At 29.1% G+C, this 20695-nt stretch overlaps 4 protein-coding genes across 6 annotated transcripts; 3 read left to right on the top strand and 1 right to left on the bottom strand.

Moving 5' to 3' along the window:
* Window positions 1-1761: 1761 nt before the first annotated feature.
* LOC107404600 (UDP-glycosyltransferase 82A1) lies at window positions 1762-6122 on the bottom strand. Its single transcript, XM_025068751.3, has 2 exons — window positions 5480-6122; window positions 1762-2854 (listed from the first exon to the last, which is right to left on the bottom strand). Exons 1-2 carry the CDS (start codon window positions 5994-5996, stop codon window positions 1896-1898), a joined length of 1476 nt encoding a protein of 491 aa, XP_024924519.3. The 5' UTR covers window positions 5997-6122; the 3' UTR covers window positions 1762-1895.
* Window positions 6123-9279: 3157 nt separating this feature from the next.
* On the top strand, window positions 9280-14690 carry LOC107404610 (probable ribonuclease P/MRP protein subunit POP5). Of its 3 annotated transcripts, none has more exons than XM_048471546.2 (5): window positions 9280-10059; window positions 10240-10445; window positions 10599-10736; window positions 10919-11072; window positions 14596-14690. In XM_048471546.2, exons 2-4 carry the CDS (start codon window positions 10268-10270, stop codon window positions 11065-11067), a joined length of 465 nt encoding a protein of 154 aa, XP_048327503.1. In that variant the 5' UTR covers window positions 9280-10059; window positions 10240-10267; the 3' UTR covers window positions 11068-11072; window positions 14596-14690. The 3 variants fall into 3 exon arrangements, with proteins under 3 accessions (XP_048327503.1, XP_060672321.1, XP_060672320.1); XM_060816338.1 differs by having other exon boundaries at window positions 10190-10445; XM_060816337.1 differs by having other exon boundaries at window positions 9280-10445.
* Window positions 13788-15357, top strand: LOC107404611 (protein CYSTEINE-RICH TRANSMEMBRANE MODULE 9). The gene is made up of 3 exons (XM_016011583.4): window positions 13788-14122; window positions 14596-14743; window positions 15042-15357. Exons 1-3 carry the CDS (start codon window positions 14101-14103, stop codon window positions 15085-15087), a joined length of 216 nt encoding a protein of 71 aa, XP_015867069.1. The 5' UTR covers window positions 13788-14100; the 3' UTR covers window positions 15088-15357.
* Window positions 15358-19836: 4479 nt separating this feature from the next.
* LOC107416856 (large ribosomal subunit protein eL27x) lies at window positions 19837-20493 on the top strand. The gene has a single exon (XM_016025408.4). The coding sequence runs from the start codon at window positions 19905-19907 to the stop codon at window positions 20310-20312; it is 408 nt and encodes a 135-aa protein (XP_015880894.1). The 5' UTR covers window positions 19837-19904; the 3' UTR covers window positions 20313-20493.
* The last annotated feature ends 202 nt before the right edge of the window (window positions 20494-20695 follow it).

Genomic DNA, 20695 nt, shown 5'->3' with positions numbered 1-20695 from the left:
AGTTTAAAAAAATAAAATAAAAGTATAATAGTGTACGGAAGCAGGATTAATTAATTTTATTAGTTAATTGTTATTATGACGAAGCAGCATGGCCCAGTGGTAAGGCGCTGCTACTTCGGTGGCCGACTTCCGGCGCAGTGATACCAAAATTCAAAAAAAATATATATATATTATTATTATTATTATTATTATATATATATGTATACACATCAATTTTTACTATTTATCATTACTTTGATTATCCCTAACAAGATTCATGATTTTTAATTAAAAAAAATTGAGATTCATATTGATTTTTTTAATAGGTTTATGCAGATGTGATAAATATTAATTAATTGCTTTTTTTTTCTTTTTTTCTTCTGATATAAAAAAGTAAGATACATACTCTCTCTTATTGGCAGGCAAGTGTGGCTTGAAGAAGGACCTCAATGGCTCTCTAATTATTTAGGCATAGATGTATTATCTTTCAATATCAATGCATAATTCTCTTTCTATCAAAAAAAAGTTGAAAAATTTTTATCAAAAAAAGAAAAAGTTGAAAAAAGTTGAAAAGTAAACTTTTAATAATAGCTTATTAAATTTTCATATCAAAATAATTAGCCTATTAATAATGGATTACCAATGATAAATGGCATCTGATAAAGATGGGTGCTTTTTATAATGTTGCAATGATCTAACGGTTCAAAGTTGGTTAAAAAAAAAAAAAATCTAATAATCAAAGTGCTTGACTATTCAACTCACTTCAAATAATTATTGTTCCCTCATTTCTTTTACTAATTATTAGTTTGTTGTTCATTATTATCCATTAATATATCCTAACTCCAAAAAATTATTTATTAAGTTTAATTAATTAATAATCCCCACCCCAAATATTACAAAAAAGTTTGATTAATAATTATATATATTAGTGCAAAATATAGATATATATGGATTTTGAGTCCTTTTGTACTTTTTCTTCTAGCTAGGAAGGCATTTTTCACCAAACGATCGACATAATCTACTTCTCATTTATTTAAAAAAAAGAAAAAAGTTTATAAAAAAAGAAGTCACAAACAATTTGCCTATGCTAGAATACAAACCGATAATATTTTGTTAATTGATTCACAAATATGAAACATGTTTTAATTTCCAAAAACGTCATGTAGATGGGTCATGACTGGTTTATGATCACCTTGAGTGGAGCAAGGATACGATTGCGTTAAGAAACGGAAGACAACAATATTGGCAGGTATACATATTTTTCAATTTTCAGTACTAACTATAGGCTAAAAGATATATTTTTTAAAACCTTTTTTTGAAGTTGCTAAAAGATAATCAAGGTGGCCTTAAAAAAAAAAAAAAAAAAAAAAAAAAAAGGGTGAGTACATTTATTCCATTCACACATATAATATTGTAAAAGCAAAACGAATTATATTGATGGATAGTGACGTACATGAAAGTGGATAGATAGAGTCGACATGCCCAAAATTAATGTTTTAAAATTTGTAACCTTTTAAGTGGGTGATGGGCGTTTATGTGCCCACTTGCACGAATACAAAGTGAAAGGGAAAGCACGAAATTTAAGGGGGAAAAAAACCAATTTATTTCCATAGTGCCACTCTGCCAAATTCATGTGTGCTTTGTTTGTACCTAATACCAAACCCATACTTCAATTATTTATACAACATTTCAACTACACGTGCTTTTTTTTTTTTTTTTTTTTGCTTTTTTAATCAGCTTCAATCGATCTATATTTATACTTTGCTAATTGGGAATAAATAATCGGAAGATCTTTAGCAAAAATTACATTTATCATTAGCTATCCAAATTAATATTTGCTTTTGAAAATATATATAATATAAATTTTTATTGAAACAGCTTAATAACAAAATCATTATGTTTTTTTATAATGATTCTTAATTCGAATTCATACAATTTTGATAACAAATTTTAGTTGCGTCATCAACGAAGGCTTTGAGATTTAACTCTACTTTGAAAATAGCTTCTTCACCCATGGTTTTCTCATATACCTTCTTCAACCTCTCGTTCATTTCAGTATCCTCCATAACCATCCTCAATCCTTCTTCAATATCACTTTGTCCAAACCCATTATTAATCCTTATCCCAATTCTCCATACTTTAACGATGTAGATAGAGTTCACAAATTGGTCCCCAGCAATTGGAAAGCAAAGAAGTCGTTTTCGGAATTGAATAGCCTCCATTGTTGAATTCCAACCACAATGTGTTAGAAAACAACCTACCGAACTGTGTTTCAAAACCTCAATTTGAGGGGCCCATGAAACAACTTGCCCAGCTGCTTTCTTGGAAAAAACTACTCTCTCTAAGTAACCTTTTGGTAACCCTTTTCGCCAATTAGAGCCTAGAACCCAAAGAAATGGATGTTCAAAAGCTTCAAGTGCCATTGCCAAGTTCTTCACCTTGTCTTCTCCTATGGGGCTAACCCAGCTTCCAAAGGAGATGTAAATAACCGACTGAGGCTTTTGCTTGTCTAGCCATTTCAAACAGCTCTTGTCTTCATCACGAAGACTCAGGACGTTCTTTGTTTTTGCTAGCTTGCTCAGAGGTCCAATGGCAAATACAATTGGACTTGTAGTAGTTTCAGTAGTGGTGTTATTGTTTTTGGAGATGTTGATTAACTGATTTTGATGTTGATGATGATCAATATGGAAGAGTTTTTCTTCAGGAAATGAATTCACCAAGAGCCATTTTAAAGATCTAGATCGATTTAAAGTTCTGGTCCAGAATTTGAATCTTGCTTTTCTTGATTCAAGATTTCCAATTAACCATGGTAGATCTTCCATAGATAGAATAGGTTCACAAGGAAGAAAGTAATGCTTACTATGTTGGGGAAATCCTGAGTTCATTAATGTATAAATATGTTCTTAGTTAATATACAGTAATTGTAAAAAATATATATGTAATTTGAAGTATAGTATTTTGAAGAATATAAAATACACATGCATGTAAGGAACAGAAATAAATTTGTAATTTCTATATGAATTTTGTTATTTGTCACCAGCTATATATAATTATTAATAATGAAATTTATATAGATTTTATAAATATTAAATTGTTGCATTTAAAATTTTTTTAATTTTTTAATTAAAAATCTAGCATGAAAAAGTAAACCTTTAATAACATATTAAATGATTATATTAACTTATAGAATTCATAGTAATGTAATTAGCAATGATAAATAATATTCTTCTTTCTTTTTAGGGTACATAGTTGATATGGAAACTAACTTATAGGTGAACATGTGAAAAACTTGCAAGTAGATCTTTTTTTAGTTATTATTAATGTTATATTTTATTCGAACAAAGAAACTTGCCAGTAGTTTGCTAGCATATATTATATGAAATGGAAAAAGTAGGACACAGAATGAGAGAGATTATTTTATTTCAAGGGTAGGAAATTAACAACTAGCACGTATTGCTTTTGGTGTTTGCTCTTTTTATTTTTCTAGACCATTCTTTCAAATTATTATTATTATTTGGTTGCCAAAACCTAAAAGAATTAGGCTGCAAAGTTTGAAAGTTTTAAGTACAGTTCTTTATTAAAAAAGAAAAAAAAATGATGTAAATTTTATTAACTACCTTTAAGGTTTAATAAAAAATTACAAGAAACTATCAATCATATTATTTATTATTTTTTAAATCCTTAGTTAGTTTATGGTAAGTGAGTCTTGTACTAAAAAAATTTAAGTTTTCTGGTTGATAGATTATATTTAACACTTTTCCTCTTGCACATGTCTATCCAATTAGAGGGAGAAAAAAATAATTGAGTATTGTTAGCAGCTGAATAATTATTAATTAATTATGAATTATATTTTAATTTAAATAAAAAAACTAAAATTCAATATTCGAAGGTCAAACTTATATCATTCTGCTATTGCCATTATGGTATCGTTATCAATCAACAACAATAATAATAGACAAATTTTTTTTTTCAATTATGATAGGTGTCGATTCTTGCATCATATCAATCACTACTGATAACAAAACAATATTTTTCAATCATTTAGTAGAGATGGGAGTTAGCGGTCGAAATTATAGCGTCTATACTGAGGGATGGAGTGGGGGCAAAATAAAAATTAGTATGGAAATATAAAAACTAATTACATTGTCATTATTCAATTCCATATCATCAACAATAATACCATAACTTTATTTCAAAAGAAAATATAAAATTATGTAGTAATTTATATAACTTAGCTTGTGTAGAAAATTAAAAAAAGAAGAAGGGAAAATTGCATAACTTAGTTTGCTTACAAATGCTTGATAGCAACATGAAAGAAAATCAATTTTTAATTAGATAAATGATATTATAGGATTTAAACTAAAAGTTTGGATTTTTTTTTTAAAAGGTTTAGGCAATTAATAATAAAAATATGCTTTAAATTCAAAATAAAAGTAAATAATTTTATTTATAATATACTTTAAAAATCTATTTTGAGTAAAGAAATCTGTATAAAATAAAGAGAGATTTTTTTTAGCATTACTTGAGCTTTTTTAGCCTTGGTTTTATTTTTTTATTATTAATTACTTTGTTTAGCATTTTTTTTTGAACGCAATTACTTTTATTAAGCATTAATTTCTTTTTTTTTAGTATTAATTATTAATTATGTGTCTTTTATGGTGAATATGAGATTTGACTGAAAAAAGAGGGATCACTCCTCCAATGAAACTCATACACTGCTTAAAAAGAGGAAACATTATCCCAACAAATGGTTCAAAATTTTAAAACCTTTTTAACATTTTTAACTAGTTTATAAGAAAAAGATAAACCTCCAACTGGGGGCAAAAAAGGTAAAAGTTTAAAAAAAAAAAAAAAAAAAAACTAATGAGGGGTATATACGGGAACTTTCGATTTGGCGTGGTACAGCTACCCCACTGTTTCTATGCTAATATGAAAAAATCACCTAAATTACTAAACTCTAACAAATTAAGAGCCTCCAGAGTTTCCATTGTAACATTTTAAATTGTAGAATTTTATTTCGCGATCCAAATTGTTGAGAGTCAAATCTATTTTTTATTTCAATATTATATATTAATACTACATATGTTTTCATACCTCTATCATAATATAAATAATTCATATAAAAATATAAAACAAAAATCATATAAGTAAAACAATAAATACCATATAAAATATGTATGAAATTCATTAATAATTATTATTTATGCTTGACTCAACTGTTTTAGAAGTTCGATCCAAAAAAAGTTTCTATGTGGTAGCTCACATGCATATCTTCCTGTATAAATCTCTTATAAAATTTGTACTATATTAAAATTATATATATATATATATATTTGCTATTATAGATTTCTAATTTGCAGATCCTATTACAGGTAACCGCATTTTGTATTTGATAGAGAAAAGCAAACTAATGTGGCAAAACTTAACAGAACTTTTCCGTAAAAAGAAGAAACAGTAAACAAAAAAAACGAACAAACAGAGAAAAGGAATTAATGCTGACCTGAATCAGAGATGAAGCCTGCCATGATCATGTCAGGTATGGCGGTGATCAACCTGTATGTAGCAAACATCGCAGGCCAAAATCCTGCGGCGGGGACCCCACACCGACTTGCCACTTGTATGGCCCACGAAGCCAACAAATCCACAACCATACAACCGACTATTACTCCATTTCCACCACCACCATCTTCTTCTTCTTCTTCTCCACCACCAAGTTCTCGAACAACCTTTTCCAAATGAGAAGGCATGGTGTTCTCCATGGCCGTCTCAATGGAGAAGAAATCGGGCGGCTCGGTGTCTTTGCTCATCCCGTCCGGTATTGGTTTCCACAATATTTTGTTCATTTCTCCGTCCATCGTCGGCGACTTGATAATCTGCCGGTGAATGTACTCCGGAACGACCATCACCGGCTCGAGTCCATGGTTGAGTAAGGCTGAAGCTAGGTTTAGCATGGGAGTGATATGTCCCTGTGCTGGATATGGAACCAAAATTATCCTTATCACCTTCATTTTTCCCATTTTCTTCTTCCAATGATATAATTATTTCGTATAATATATATCGATAATGGAGGGAAGGGATGTATAGAGATAAACTAGTGTTATGTTATTATCATATAACTGCGTGACTCAAAACTTCATTGCATATATATACACATATATACTAGTGATCTACTTCATAGAGAAGCTCGATGCTTTCCCACAAATTTCAAGAAAATAAAATTTAATTTTTTTAGAACAAGTGTCTCTCACTCTCTGTAGCTAAAAAATAAGAAACGAGTCTCTCGTGATCATTGGATATGTTATTTAGTATCATAGAGTTATGTATAGAGACATTTATACATAGAGTCATGTTTACATCAAATTAAAATAGAATAATAGTCCATATATAGATTTAATAAATTACTAAAATTCTATATCAAACAAACTGGATTATATATAAACTTAATGAACCATTAATATATTTCACTTGTATATTATTAAATATATTCATTTAATTGATAAAGAAGGTCTTCATTATAAAACCTTAAGATTTAGTATATTAGAGAGAGTGTATATATGTATGAATCCAATTTGCTTTCTCAAAAATCAATTTATACTGCAGAATTTCTTTATTATTCAAAACCTATTTTACTTGTAAATAATAATGTTCATTGCTCACCAATGGTAATAAATGTTCATTGCTCACCATTCGGTGGAGGACATACCCATAGTAACATTTACTTGCACACAATTTTTGTCATATATATATATATAGAACATTAATTTCTTAATATGTAAAAATGAATTTAGCATGAGTAAATTGACAATGAGGTCCTTTATACAAATGTAGTACTCCATATTAAGATGAAAAATTAAAACTATATATTCAATTAGGGAAGGAAAGAACAAAACGGAGTGAAGAGTAGAGGAAGAAAGTAATTTATAAAGGCATGAAAACTTCAGCGAAATGCCAATCTCATGAGCTGTATTTGTTAAGAAAAGAAAGTCAAGAAAACATACACGTGATATTCATGAAAGCATAAAGTAATTTTGATGACAGGTTGTCTGAAGTGGGACCTCAAAAGGTGCACCCCACCAACAGTATTCATCTGTACATAACGTCAGTTGAGCCACAGGGAGGCTTCACTGTAAAGTGCCATGCAGTCTCGTATAGTTTAAGTTTTCTAAATTATATAATTGAATTTTAATAGGTTAGAGAACATAATTATCATCTTGTGTTATAAACCTATTTACATAGTATATGCTAAGAATTGGCGTTTAATAATAAGACTTTTAGTTTGAAATTTATATTAATTTAGATTTCATAACTCAACATTTGATATATATCAACATGTTCTTATTTTATATTAAAAACATGTTCCCAATAAAATATAATTCATTTATATAATTTGTGGTTTTGAAGGCATCTATATATATATATATATATATATAATAACAAATAAAAAAAAAGAAAAAGAAAGGAGAAAAAGAAAAAGAAAAAGAAAAATAAAGGCGGCAATTTTTGTTGCCAAATGAAAGATGCGTTTGCTTAAGTTTGCTTTTGGTATATATACCTTAAATTTGGAATCATTTGTTTCTATTTTGCTAATCAATTAGAGTAGTGACTCATTTGTTGGGGTGGGTTTTGGGAGCTAGTCTTTCATTATTATCCATTTTTCCTCTTTATTATTTCTTTCTTTTTGCACTTTTAAATGCTTATTAGAAAATTCGTTGATCAATTATGTCACTCTTTTTTTTTTTTTTTTTTTTTGGGTACTCATACAAACCAAAATAAGATTCCTTTAATCCTTTAATCCTTGTACTCTTAGAAAAATAACAAAAATGAGGCAAAGTTTCTATATATTTTTAATGCTGACATTAGAAATGTATTATTTTTAGCTATATTATTGATTAGTTATGTGATACCTATGCCTTCTGCTTTTTATGTTTGAGCCTTCGAAATTAAATGATAGCTTGTAAAACAAAAACGAGTTACTTTTTTCAATATGGTGGTTTGGATTCATTCTAACATTATTTATAGGGAAAAAAAAATAATTTCGAAGCATGCACTTCGCTAAATATTCCAAAATATCCCAAAAGAATTTGAGAGACAAAAATGAGTATAGAAATTGGAATGGTATGGTGTGTATACAGGATGCAAACATAGCCTAAACCTATTTACTTTTCAAAGTCCCAACTAGAAAAACAATAAGCTCAACTAAGCCCAAGAAAGAGTGAAGTGTCTGACTTAGATGGGTTTCCCAAAAAATGCAATAACAGATTTTAAGTCATATTCTGCTTTGTTTCATGTACATATATTATTTATGATGAATCTCGCTGAGCTGACCGCCTAAGAAATGTGTTAGTTTACCAAATAATAATAATAATAAAAAAAAAAGCAATATGTTATTTCTTCTGTTTTTTTTATGACATCTATTAAAATAAAAGAGGGAAACTTTTAATATCAAATTAAAAATTTTATTTTTATTTTTGGATTTTCACTACTGAGCTATGTATTTCAAAGTGATATAATAAAATAAGGATAAATTATATAAGTACATTCCTCTGGATTTAAATTTTTCAGATATCCCTTTAGTTTTTTTTTTTCAATTATTAATAATTATTTTTTATTATTATTAGTCAGTGTGTTTTTAATTATTTTCATGACTAAATCTACGGAATCTCTATTATTAATCCTTTCCTTGAGTTTGGTTGTTTTCTTTGCGGTTAAAATATTTTTTATTATTATTATTTTTTAAAATTAAACTTACTAATTAAGTATCCCTCCAAAAAACATTTTAGATAAGAATTTTTTTTCATTAAATAAAATTAACCTATCGTCAAATTTGTTAGTTTGTTGGATGAAATGTTACTCTTTGCAAAAGATTTTACCCAATATTTATATATGCGAAAAAAACAAAAACACCTAAAAAAGGTGTCTGTGTAATTACTCTAAGAAGTAAAAGAATTTAATATTCAAAGAAAAATCAAAAGAATTTTATTTTTTTAACAAAAATTTCATGAAATTATAAATACACTAAGTACAAACACATTTAACCAAACCTAGTTTATATTTGAAATTTATTTGTTTTCTCAATGCCCAAATAAAATTGCTGTGACTATTATTATTATTATTTATTTTTATTTTTACTGCAAGTCCCAATGAGTCTTGCCGTTTTGGTTGGGATGATGACAATTAAATCCGCGGGTTTGGGTACCCGACCTAGATGTACATAAAAAAGGGCGTTTGGGATGGGTATGAAAATACCCGTCCAGCCTTAATCGGGTTCGGGTATGAACCTTTAATTAATTTATTAGAAAAAAAGAGTCCCAAAACACCTTACACTCTGAACTCTCACACTCTCAAGTATCCATAATTTCCCAATTTACAAATCCCTAACAACTCGATCAGAACCAGCGACGGCGAAACTGGCACCGGCGACAGAGACGACGGTTGTTCCTGTGACGACACTGTTGTGAGCTTCTGATTTTGCTTCCTTTGCTGTTGTTTGCTTCTCAAGTTTGTTGGGTACTGGGTATTTGTTGGTCTTGGATTCAGATCAGATTCCGTAATTCCCAACCGAGCACAATTCTTTATTCAAACAGTTATTTGATAATATGGGCATGCAATAATACTTCATTTTGAAATTTGAATGCCATCTTGGTAGCATTAAAAATTTGCTTATATATATATATATCCGAGTCCTAATCTGTCAGTTCTATTATCGGCTTGAAAACCCTCGAAAGCACCCTCAATTTCTCGAGAATTCTTTTGTGACCCAACGGGTCCAGCATTGAAGATACCCGTATCATCGACAATCCGGCAGGGATTTGGGTTTGGGTTTTTCGGATACGGGTTTGGGTATAACCAACCCGATTGCCATACCTAGTTTTGGTTCAGTTGTACATCGGCGGATTAGGCTGTCTTTGGAAGCGAAAGTGGTGAAGCAAAACAGAGCGTTGGCGGTTGGTGTTTGGGCATAAGCATATTACTGTATTAGCAACGTTAGTGCGGCCGAATACTAATTGCCTCTCTCTCTCTCTCTCTCTCTCTCTCTCTCTGTGCAACTCTGCGATTCTCATCTCCAACAATTTTGCAAAGGTAATTTACTTCATATTCCTTCGTCCGTTTTTTCTGGGTTTAAGTCCCTTTTCGCTTATCAAAATCGTTATATGCCATTGACACAAAAAGGTTGCCACTTTTTGCAATTTTTTTCCGGAATTTCACAAAGGTCTGATTTTTGGGTTGGGTGTTTTTGGGTTTAAAAAAAAAAAAAAATAGATAAAGAAAAAGAAAAAACAGGATAATAATGGTTGGGTTCAAGAATCGTTATTTGGTTGTGGAGGTGAACTTGAATCCCAATAGAGAGACTGTCACTAATGACCCAATAATATTAACCTCATATAATGTCACAAAAGCTATTAAAGACAGCATTCTTCTCAACTTTGGGGAATGTGGTTTGGCTTCTTCACTTGGGTCTTTCCAAGGTAATCCAAAAATTTCCATAACCTTTTTTTTCAATATATATTTTTTTTCATCTATAAAATATTAATGTTTAATGTTCTGGGGCTTTTCATTTTTTTTTTTTTCCCCTAAAAATTGTTATTTGTTGTTGGTTTGGTTGGTTTTGTAATGTGTAGTGAAGTATGTGAATTATATCACAAAGCTTTGTATAATTAGAGCCTCAAGGGAAGAATACCAAAAAGTTTGGTCTGCCATTACAATGGTTAGGAGTATTGGCAATTCGCCAGTGGCAATTTACTTGTTGGATCTTTCTGGTAAGTCATAAAATTTCCCTGTTATTTCCCTTGTTTCTGCTGATTGATGATTGACATGACTAAATTGGAACCCAATTCGATTGTTTTTGGATGTATATATGCTCAATTGACAATTCCTTTAATGGTGTTCCCCCACACCCCCCCCCCCCCCCCCCCCCCCCCCCCCCTCTCTCTTAAATTAGGAAGCATCAAGGCATGTAGAACTGCAGCATTGAAGTGTGAGGAATTGAAATTTGAAAACTACAAGCTTTCAGTTCGAGCTCCTCTATCAGAAGATATTAACAAGCAAATGCAAGACTACCTTGAAAGGATCAGAGTGCTGGAGCATTGAAGCTGGTATGTCTCTCTAAAGCCAATGCTTAGTGTTTCTTTTTGGTAAGAAAACAAATTACTTTTTTTTGGTGGATGATAAGAAAACAAATTAGGATAAAGGTTAACAAGTGGTTGACATATTGATATTAGGACATTTATCAGAATAGTCTTTTCTTCTAGGTGGAGAATCAATTCCTTGCTTTATAATACGTCCATTTGTCGTTGGAGCTTTTTTCTTTTTGTTTGTTTGTCTGATTTTATATGTAGTGTCTCACAAATGTCAAGACCTAACATATGAAATATCACACAAATGTCAATACCTAACATATTATCAGTCTAACTTGACAAGCCATGTGAAAAGGAATTTGTTAAGCAGATTGAATAGTGAGCTTTTTCATTTTGGTATCAAATGTAAGTCTTCAAGTAGTTTATTGAAAAAGTCTAATATCTAGATGAACCCTTTTGATTATTTGTTAACTTAGAAAGGTTATGCTGCTATATTGCCTTCCCCTTTGCTTTTTTAAGTAGTTGTGTTACTTGTGTATGTTTTTGGAATATTTACGGGGTCTGATCGAACCTAGGATTTGAGGTTATTATCATTGATCCTTACCATTTGGATTGTTGCAAGGAGACAGTAATCTAATGATTTTTGTCTCGGGTTCCATAAGATCTGTTAAAAGGGAAGAAATTTTTTAAAATACCCAAATTCAGCTCCTAACCCCTCCTTTTTTTTGGGTAATACAATTCAGTTCCTAACCTGTCTTCATTTTAAGGCAAACTGTTAAATGGTACAAAGTAAAAATATACTTCTAATTTATATCACTAAAATTACTACGGAAACCTTTGTACTTAAATCAATATTTTTAATAAATTGGAACTCTCCCAAACAACGGTTTCATCCTAATTAGTAATTGAAGGTTTAGCATAAAATAAATTCAAAATAATCTCAACCTCAAGCTTAATAAAAATAAAAAATTTACTATCGAAGATCAAGAAATAAAATGCCTTAAAAGTAATACATTGAAGTACCCAACTGATGGCTGGCTAACAACTAAACTGCTGCAAAATAATCAAGCCGTTAATTTCTTTTTAAAATTTTTTAGGAAAACAAAAGATTTTTCATTGAGAAGAAGAAATTACGTCAGAAGTAAGTACATTACTTGAAGCAAAAGGAATGTGAGCCTTCCAAATTGGAGAAAAAATCTATGATTAAATAATGTGTTGCTATCCAATCAGCAACTTTATTAGAAATAAGAGAAATCCTACATTGAAGAGCTTGAACAAAAGTAGCCTTTAACAACAAATATATGCTCTTAACAACAATTGATGTTAGCTGATAATTGGTTTAATTATAAGATTTTGATTCTCCAATCATAAGATTTAAGACTTTGATATTCAGCAGATAAGTTGAATGTTTTCTCCGGTAATAAATTTAAATTCAAATCCTCCAATAATATCCAATATATATATATATATATGTATGTATAAGATTTTGGCTCTACGAGTTTTCATATACATTTCTTTTGGCAATGCAATTTTTGATATAGTTGAACACTTGGTCTAAGATTTAAAAATGTTGATCAATCCAAGTAGTTTTTTTCTGGATACACATTATATCGAGTAACTGTAAATGATATACTAATTTTAATTCAATATGATTTTGACATCAATTTATAGAAAACTTTGCTTGCCCCAGATCAACAGCCAACTATGTTTGTTTTTAGGTCTAAAATAGCCGACTATTTGTTTGAGTTAAAAATAAATATTCTAAAAGAGAATAAAAAGAATTGCGTGTGAATTATGTAAGACTTTAATATAGCATTAGATCCAAGATTTGCGTGTGAATTATGTAAGACTTTAATATAGCATTAGATCCAAAATCTTTCTTTAAGAATTGCTAAGGGTAGGATTTGCTTAGTGGTGCCCCTTGTCTTCCTCTTTGGAAAATTTTAATCTGAAATGAAATATGAGGGCCACGTGTCAAAATCAGGTAGGTTTCTGAAAGAGACCGCCTTCTCGAAACGTAGAACACGTATGTTGACATATTCACGCGTGCAAGCTACAATATGTACATTTGAAATCTCATCGAAGAAATTTATTTTATTTTTTTTGAAGCATAATTATTTTATTTACATATAATAATAGAATCAATTATAAAAATTCACAAACATCTCTTAGTCACAACCATTGTATTTGTTTTATACTATTCCTCTTTATATAAGATGCATTATTAGGTTGAAATTAAAATATTTATAATTTTATACTCAAATGTAAAATTAAAATTATCAAAAATTACCGCATCTCATGTAAATATTTATAATTTTATACTTCAAATTTCAATTGTCTATGCCTCTAATGGACTTTTTTTTTTTGCCCTTTTTTGAAAAGCCAAACTATTATTGTATACAATTAATATTATATTATAAGCTATACTTTAGAATCTATGTTGACGTAGAAATAAAAGCAAAGGTGTACATATATATATATATATATATAGATATAAAGAATGAGTATGTATATTTTGACCTTTTATTCCTATCTTTTATCCACCAATTATTTTGATGCCGCGTTATGAAGTTCTACCATTGATTGCATAGGAATGAGGGATAAAAAAGTAATAATAATAAAATAACAAGGAATTTTTCATGTATAGGTGTCATACATATCTAAAAGTCATTAAAGTTAAAAAGACATAAAATAAATTAAATAAGATAGGGGATATGCCTTGTGCCCTCGTCTTTTAATATATAATGTTTTCTCCACGCGTTGTCGCCGACCGCGGTTGAGCCTTTTTTCTTTTCTCTGCCTTTCTAAGAAACCACCAAGGCAAGGCGGCGATTCCCCTTCTATATATATATATATATTTGTATAACACTTACATATATATCTTCGAAATCTCCATCCTTTTCCATTTATTACCATCTTTCTGTTCTCCTAGCTTTTTCTTCGTCTAGCTAAGCTTTTAGCTACTTGTTATTAATTTCTCTGTGGCTTGGATTTTGATTCTTAATTTCTTACAAATCCATCATCTTCTCAACAACTTTGTTCAAAGATGAGTTCAAGTCAGCCTTCAGGTAATTCTTCTTCTTCAATCTTTTTCATTTTGCTATATTTTGTGAACAAACAAGGAATATATAGAATGATCTTTAGCACCATAATTTGGTGGTAGAGTATAAATTCTAACATGAATTATCTCAATAAGACAATATATATATATATATACACCAATAATTATAATTGCAATACTAGCTAGTTATTATATTATATACAAATTAATACTCTTTTACCGTTTCTTTTTTCTTAATTTTGAGTGTGTTGCTTTAGATTGGGACTATCCAAATTGATCATTAAATTAGGTATGGCTGTTTGAGGGTATAGATTAGGAGGAGGAGTGGGTAAAGTTAACTGGGGTTAGCTAGGAAGAAAGTCTTTTTTTTTTTTTTTTTTTTTTTTTTGGTTAATTAAACATTGATTTATTTAATAATCAATTAATATGTTGAATTATTTGACTGACTGATTTGGTGGTTGGGGTTTGAAATTTTGACAGTATCATACCCAGCAGCACCATCCACAGCACAAGGTCCATATGTGGTGGCTCCACCACCAGCTGGCTACCCAACAAGAGATGGAACCGCACCCTACCCTCCTGCACCTGTTGAAACTAAGTCTAAGGGTGATGGATTCTGGAAAGGATGGTAAGTATTTTGTCTTCCTCCCTCCAAGTTATGTTAGGCTTTTAAGGCCAATTGATTCCATGTAATTAAACTAGGCGACATCAACCGACTAACATAACGAGAATAAATGCATTTATATATGATAAGAATCTTATGCTGGTAATTAGTTTTGACGTAGCAATAATTAAAGAATGACACTTAAATTAATGATTGAAATCCAAAACTTAAATAGGCATTATTTTCAATAATAAGTAACATTTTTATTAATTAACCATTTTTTGTGGGTGGTTCTCTAATTGTTTGTTGTTTTGCTCTACAGTTGTGCTGCCTTGTGTTGTTGCTGCATGTTGGATGCCTGCTTCTGAGGAGGAATCCAGAATCCATATATCATATTTCATTTGATTTTTCATTTTATTCTTCATGTTAGTTGAATATATATTATTTCTGTAGTGTGAAAAAGGGAGCATATATATACGTATCTATTGATTGGATACTTATTATTGTATTTTTTTTTTTTTCCTTTTCCTTTTTTGTATTTGTGGTTTGATTGTACATTGTCTTTTTGACACACGCATAGAGACTTCGATTATTTTGTATTTCCTGTATAATAATGAAATATATGCTCCTCTTCTTCACCTCACTTCTTTAAATCTTTGTATTATTCTTTTTCATCCTATACTCGGTATGTGTCTGCGCATCCAGACTTGCAATCTCTATAAAACATATATATCTATATATATATATATATATATGTCAACTAATCAAATATCAAATCATGTACTAATTAAATTATTTGTACGCAAAAATATAATAATGCAGTGAGAATATAATGAAAAAAAAAGTCCATTTCGATAATAATAATAATAACAGCTATCTACAATTGCATGAGGTTAGGTTGATAGTGAGTACGTAATATTATATGTGGACGAGGATACAATGACACCCTGAAAACTTTTGCCGTATTGGCCAACTACTATATCCCAAACCACATTGCTCAATGAATTTGACTTTGCTTGTGCTGTCATGCAATCTTTGAATGCTTTTCACGCTGTTTTGACTGGCTTTAGATATAGATTTTTATCCTAGTGTATAAGTTACGTTTTAGAATCATCTAATTTGAAAAAGTTACCGTTTTCAAATTTTAAAATATTATAGGTTAGTCTTTTAAAGTTTTCAAATTTTAAAATATTCTAGTTTAGTCTTTTAAATTTTAATTTGTTTCATTTTTTTCTTTTCCCAATTGAATTCTTTTGGCAAAAGACGATTAACAATTCCATCAAAGTTGACCGATGTTAAAATATAATTCATATGAAAAATTCCATGAGACACGGTAGATGCCGCTTACTCTTTTTCACTTCTTCTCTTTAGAAGTAGAGCACTTTGGTTTGTTCCTTTATAGTAAATAAAAGCTTGGTATATGAACAAATTAAAATTTAAAAGTTTAAATGAGAAGATTTTAAATTTGAAAGTTGAAAGTGCAACTTTTTTCAAACTAGAAGTTTTAAAATGCAATTAATCCCTTATTAATTAATTTAATTTTTCAATTAAAGCAATCAATCAATTTTAATAATTATATATTAGATAAAGAATTTTTGATTAAGAATGACAATGGGATTGGGGTGGCCTCCTCCTCCCCTACCCCCTGAATATGACCCCATAACCTAGCCCTATACTCCCCAACTTTTTTGAATTGAAGCGTGAGGGAATTCTCTTGCTCGGAAATGGGGCAAGTTTAGGTTCCCCATTTCTCCACTATAAAAAAATAAAAATAAATTTTAAAATATTTATTTTACCATAATATATATATTAAAAATATATTATACACTTATAAAATATAATCATATTTAATAATATAACTATATTTATAATCATACTTATAAATGTAATTAAGTTTAATATAAAAATGATATGGCTAAAGAGTTATGAAGACATACTATTGAGAGACAGCGTCAACAACCATCAATATAAAAACTTTATTTTAATTTTTTAAGTAAATACAAAACCTTATCATTATTAATGTGTATATATATATATGACATTAAAGGGAAATTTGTTTCTTCATGCCTTATCATTATTAATATATATATATATATATATATATGACATTAAAGGGAAATTTGTTTCTTCATCAACAAAAACAGAAGGATAGATTGTACTTTGGTACCTTGAAATTTTGATATTGCACGATTTCAACCATAAACTTTTGATTCATGTGAATTAGGCCCTAAAGTTTTAAAATATTTGTAAATTGCTCTAATTTATAATTGTTATGTTAAAATTAATGGTGCTAATGTCATAATTATTTATAGAAATAAAAAATATTTTAAAAAAATAAAAAAATGCATTTGTTATTTTTTTGTTTTATATTTATGATTTTTTATTTGGAAAATTGTATTCATTTCTTCTTCTTTTTTTAAATTAAAATACCCACCATCATAATTAAATATTTTTGGATCTAATATTAGACCACAAAATTAAAATTAAAATAAAATTAGAATTTTTGGTCTAATAAAAAAAATTTTAAGATCAAAAATTAAAAATAATTTTGTATGCCAAACCACAAAAAATAAAAATAAAAAATAAAAAGATCACAACAGCAAAAATAAAAAAAATTTAAAAAAAAAAGATTTTTTAAAAATTGAAAAGAATACATTTTTTAAAAAATTTGAAAAGAATACATTTTTCATTTTTACACTTTATATTTATGGTTTTTTATTTAAAAAATTGTATCCACTTTTTTATTTAAATTAAAAAGCCTAAAATCTTAATTAAATATTTTTTAACAGAAAACTAGACTGAAGAACAAAAATTAAAATAATTGAAAATTTTAGTCAGTAAATAATTTTATTAGAAAAAAAATTAAAAATAATTAGACCAAAATATCAAAATAAAAATCATATCAAAAATTAAAAAATAAAAATAAAATTTTTTTTAACAAAATTTGAAAAAACTAGACCATTTTATAAACCAAAATGGAGGCCAAAAATGGAAAAATGAAAAAATTAGTTAAAATAGACAAAAATGGAAAAATGCAAAAATGGTCTCCTTTTTCTTTTCTTTTTTTTTCATTTTGAATAGATTATTTTTTGGTCAAATGGAAAAATTTTTCAAACATGGAAAAATAGACCATAATTTATATCCATATTAGTATTTTGGTCTATAATTCATTTGGTCAATTGGAAAAGTTTTTTCAAAAATGGAAAAATTAGACTATTTTGGTCTTTTTTTGTTCGTCTATAAAATGAAAAAAAATAAGCAACGTTTTTTTTTTAAAATTTAATAGTTATTTTTTATTTCTAAAAATGAATTCTGGTCAAAATGAAAAACTTTTTGTTTTCCATATAATATATATTTTTATTACAATATTAGTTTAGAATTTTTAATATTGGCTTAAAATAGTCGCTTGGAAGTTGCACACCTACAATCACCCAGTGAAAATAATTTCTTCACTATCATATATATATATATATATATATTTTATTCTATAACGCAATTTCTCAAAACCTTCAAGCGTGTTTGAGAAAATAATATAAAAAGCTTGTTTCTGATTTTCAAAAGATCTAGTGTAAATTATCATCATTTTTCTAACTCTAAGTCTACATTTTTTACAATCTTACAGACAACTTTTCAACTTTTTTTTTATTTTTTTGTACAACAAAGGCTTCATATTTTCTAGCTCATTTTTTTTTTTTTTGGGACAAAAGCTATTGTCATTAATACAAATTTAATCTATCCATTTTTATACCTTAAAAATAATTTATTTATCTAAATTAAATTTTTAATTGGCCATATATAGTTGTAGTCCCGTTTCAAAATATAATTAATAATCCTTACGTTATATCAAGTATAAAAATAAAAATAAATACTAGTTCAATTTGAAAAGCAACAAAGAAAAATTAATGTTGCTCCAGGTCTTTCAGGGTGCGTTTGATAGGGCATATTAGAGTTTTGTATAGTATTATTTTATCCAATACAATATTTGGTAATACAAATAGATTGGATTATCCAATATCCTTCTCCACCTTTAATAAACCATGCAGTGTATTAACCAATACATCTCAACAGCCGCCCCACCCCCCCCCCCCCACAACAACACACACACACACACACACACCCACCAATATGGGCATAATTGACGTCGGCATCGAAAAATAAAACCACCAAAGCCAAAGCCATTTACTTTACCTTTTTCTTGAATTTCTGGGTTATTGATGTTGAATTAAAAGAAAAAAATGGTTTATGAATTTTGGATGAATAAAATTTGGATTAACAAAAACAATAATATATTTTTTTATTGATCTAGATTAGATGACCAAAAGAATGATAGATTGGGTTTTTGAGAAGAGATGGTTTTTTGTTTTTGGCTTTTTTTTTTTTTTTTTCCTTCTTACAAGCATGATGAATATTTTTATTTAAATAAAAATAAAAATATATAGTAGAATACATTATAATATCCTATGCAGTATAGCATTATATTATACAATTCATTCCAATCTAATCTATTTCAATCTAATCCAATTCAACACATTTTAATACAATACAAGATACCAAACGAACCCTCAAAACCTGCCATTTATGGCAAATTGTTTTTGAAAAAGATTTAACAAAAAAATATTTGAGTTAAAATTTGTTATTTTGTAAAATAATGTTTCTTGATAAAAATAATTTTGAACCTAATTTTTCTCAATATTAAAAAAAAAAAAAAACATTTTTAGTGAAGCTAGCTATAATTCTAGGTCTTCCTATGGTTTGGTCCAAAACGTTGCCCATATGGTTTATACAAATTTTTAGCAAAAAACCTGTCGAATCAAACATAAAATTATAAAATGATATATCATATTCATATGAATCATATCATATATTTTTATTTTATTTCATTAACAATAGTATTAGAATTTTTTTCTAAGCAAATAAAAAATAATATCGATATATTTATATATATATTTTAATAATTTTGAGCCTTTTTTATATGGGCCAAATGCAGAGACGGATTGGGCTTACCTTACCCTTTTACACCCGGTCCATTGCGGCCCATAAACAAAGCAACGAGAGGGGTGGTTAGGGTTTTCATATGCTTGTCAGCCACTATATATATTTGCGAGATTAGGGTTTATTTCGTCCACTTCATTTGCCGAGAGGGAGGGAGAGAGACGCGTCGGAAGCCAAGAGCCAGAGAAGAAAAATGGTGAAGTTCTTGAAGCAGAACAAGGCCGTGATCGTCCTCCAAGGACGCTACGCGGGTCGGAAGGCCGTGATTCTGCGTTCGTTCGACGATGGAACACGCGACCGTCCCTACGGCCACTGTTTGGTTGCGGGGATAAACAAGTACCCGAGCAAGGTCATCCGCAAGGACTCGGCTAAGAAGACGGCCAAGAAATCTAGGGTGAAGGCGTTCGTCAAGCTCGTGAACTACAAGCACATCATGCCCACCCGCTACACCTTGGATGTGGATCTGAAAGATGTGGTCTCACTCGACGCTCTCCAATCCAAGGACAAGAAGGTCACCGCTTTGAAGGAGACCAAGAAGCGCTTCGAGGACAGGTTTAAGACCGGCAAGAACAGGTGGTTTTTTACCAAGCTCAGATTCTGAGCTAGTCGTACGACGAAAGTTTGGGAAGCTTATATAAGCTTCTGTTTTTTTTTTTTTCCTTTTTTTTTTGTCTTATCAGTGTCTTTTGAAAGATTTTGAGTTGGAATCAATGTTAAAATTAGATTTCCTTTTTGTTGGATATTGATTCTGGGTTTAATATTTTTAGTGACAGTTATATGAATTAAGCTATCTAATGTGTGCTGCTGTTGTTTTTTATTTTATTTTTTTATTTTATAATATCATATGGTTAGATTATTGGGGTTTAAACATGTGATTGTTGATTCTGTGGAGTTACAGTTTTGTTGAATTTGTAAATTTCATTGTTTTATATTTGATTTTGTGCACTTTCATTTCTTGATATATCCAATGTTTATATTATATGG

Source organism: Ziziphus jujuba, chromosome 4, assembly GCF_031755915.1.
Source record: "Ziziphus jujuba cultivar Dongzao chromosome 4, ASM3175591v1".
Taxonomy (NCBI): domain Eukaryota; kingdom Viridiplantae; phylum Streptophyta; class Magnoliopsida; order Rosales; family Rhamnaceae; genus Ziziphus; species Ziziphus jujuba.
The sequence above is the reverse complement of the archived record's forward strand: the minus strand, read 5'-3'. Positions and strand labels throughout refer to the sequence as shown.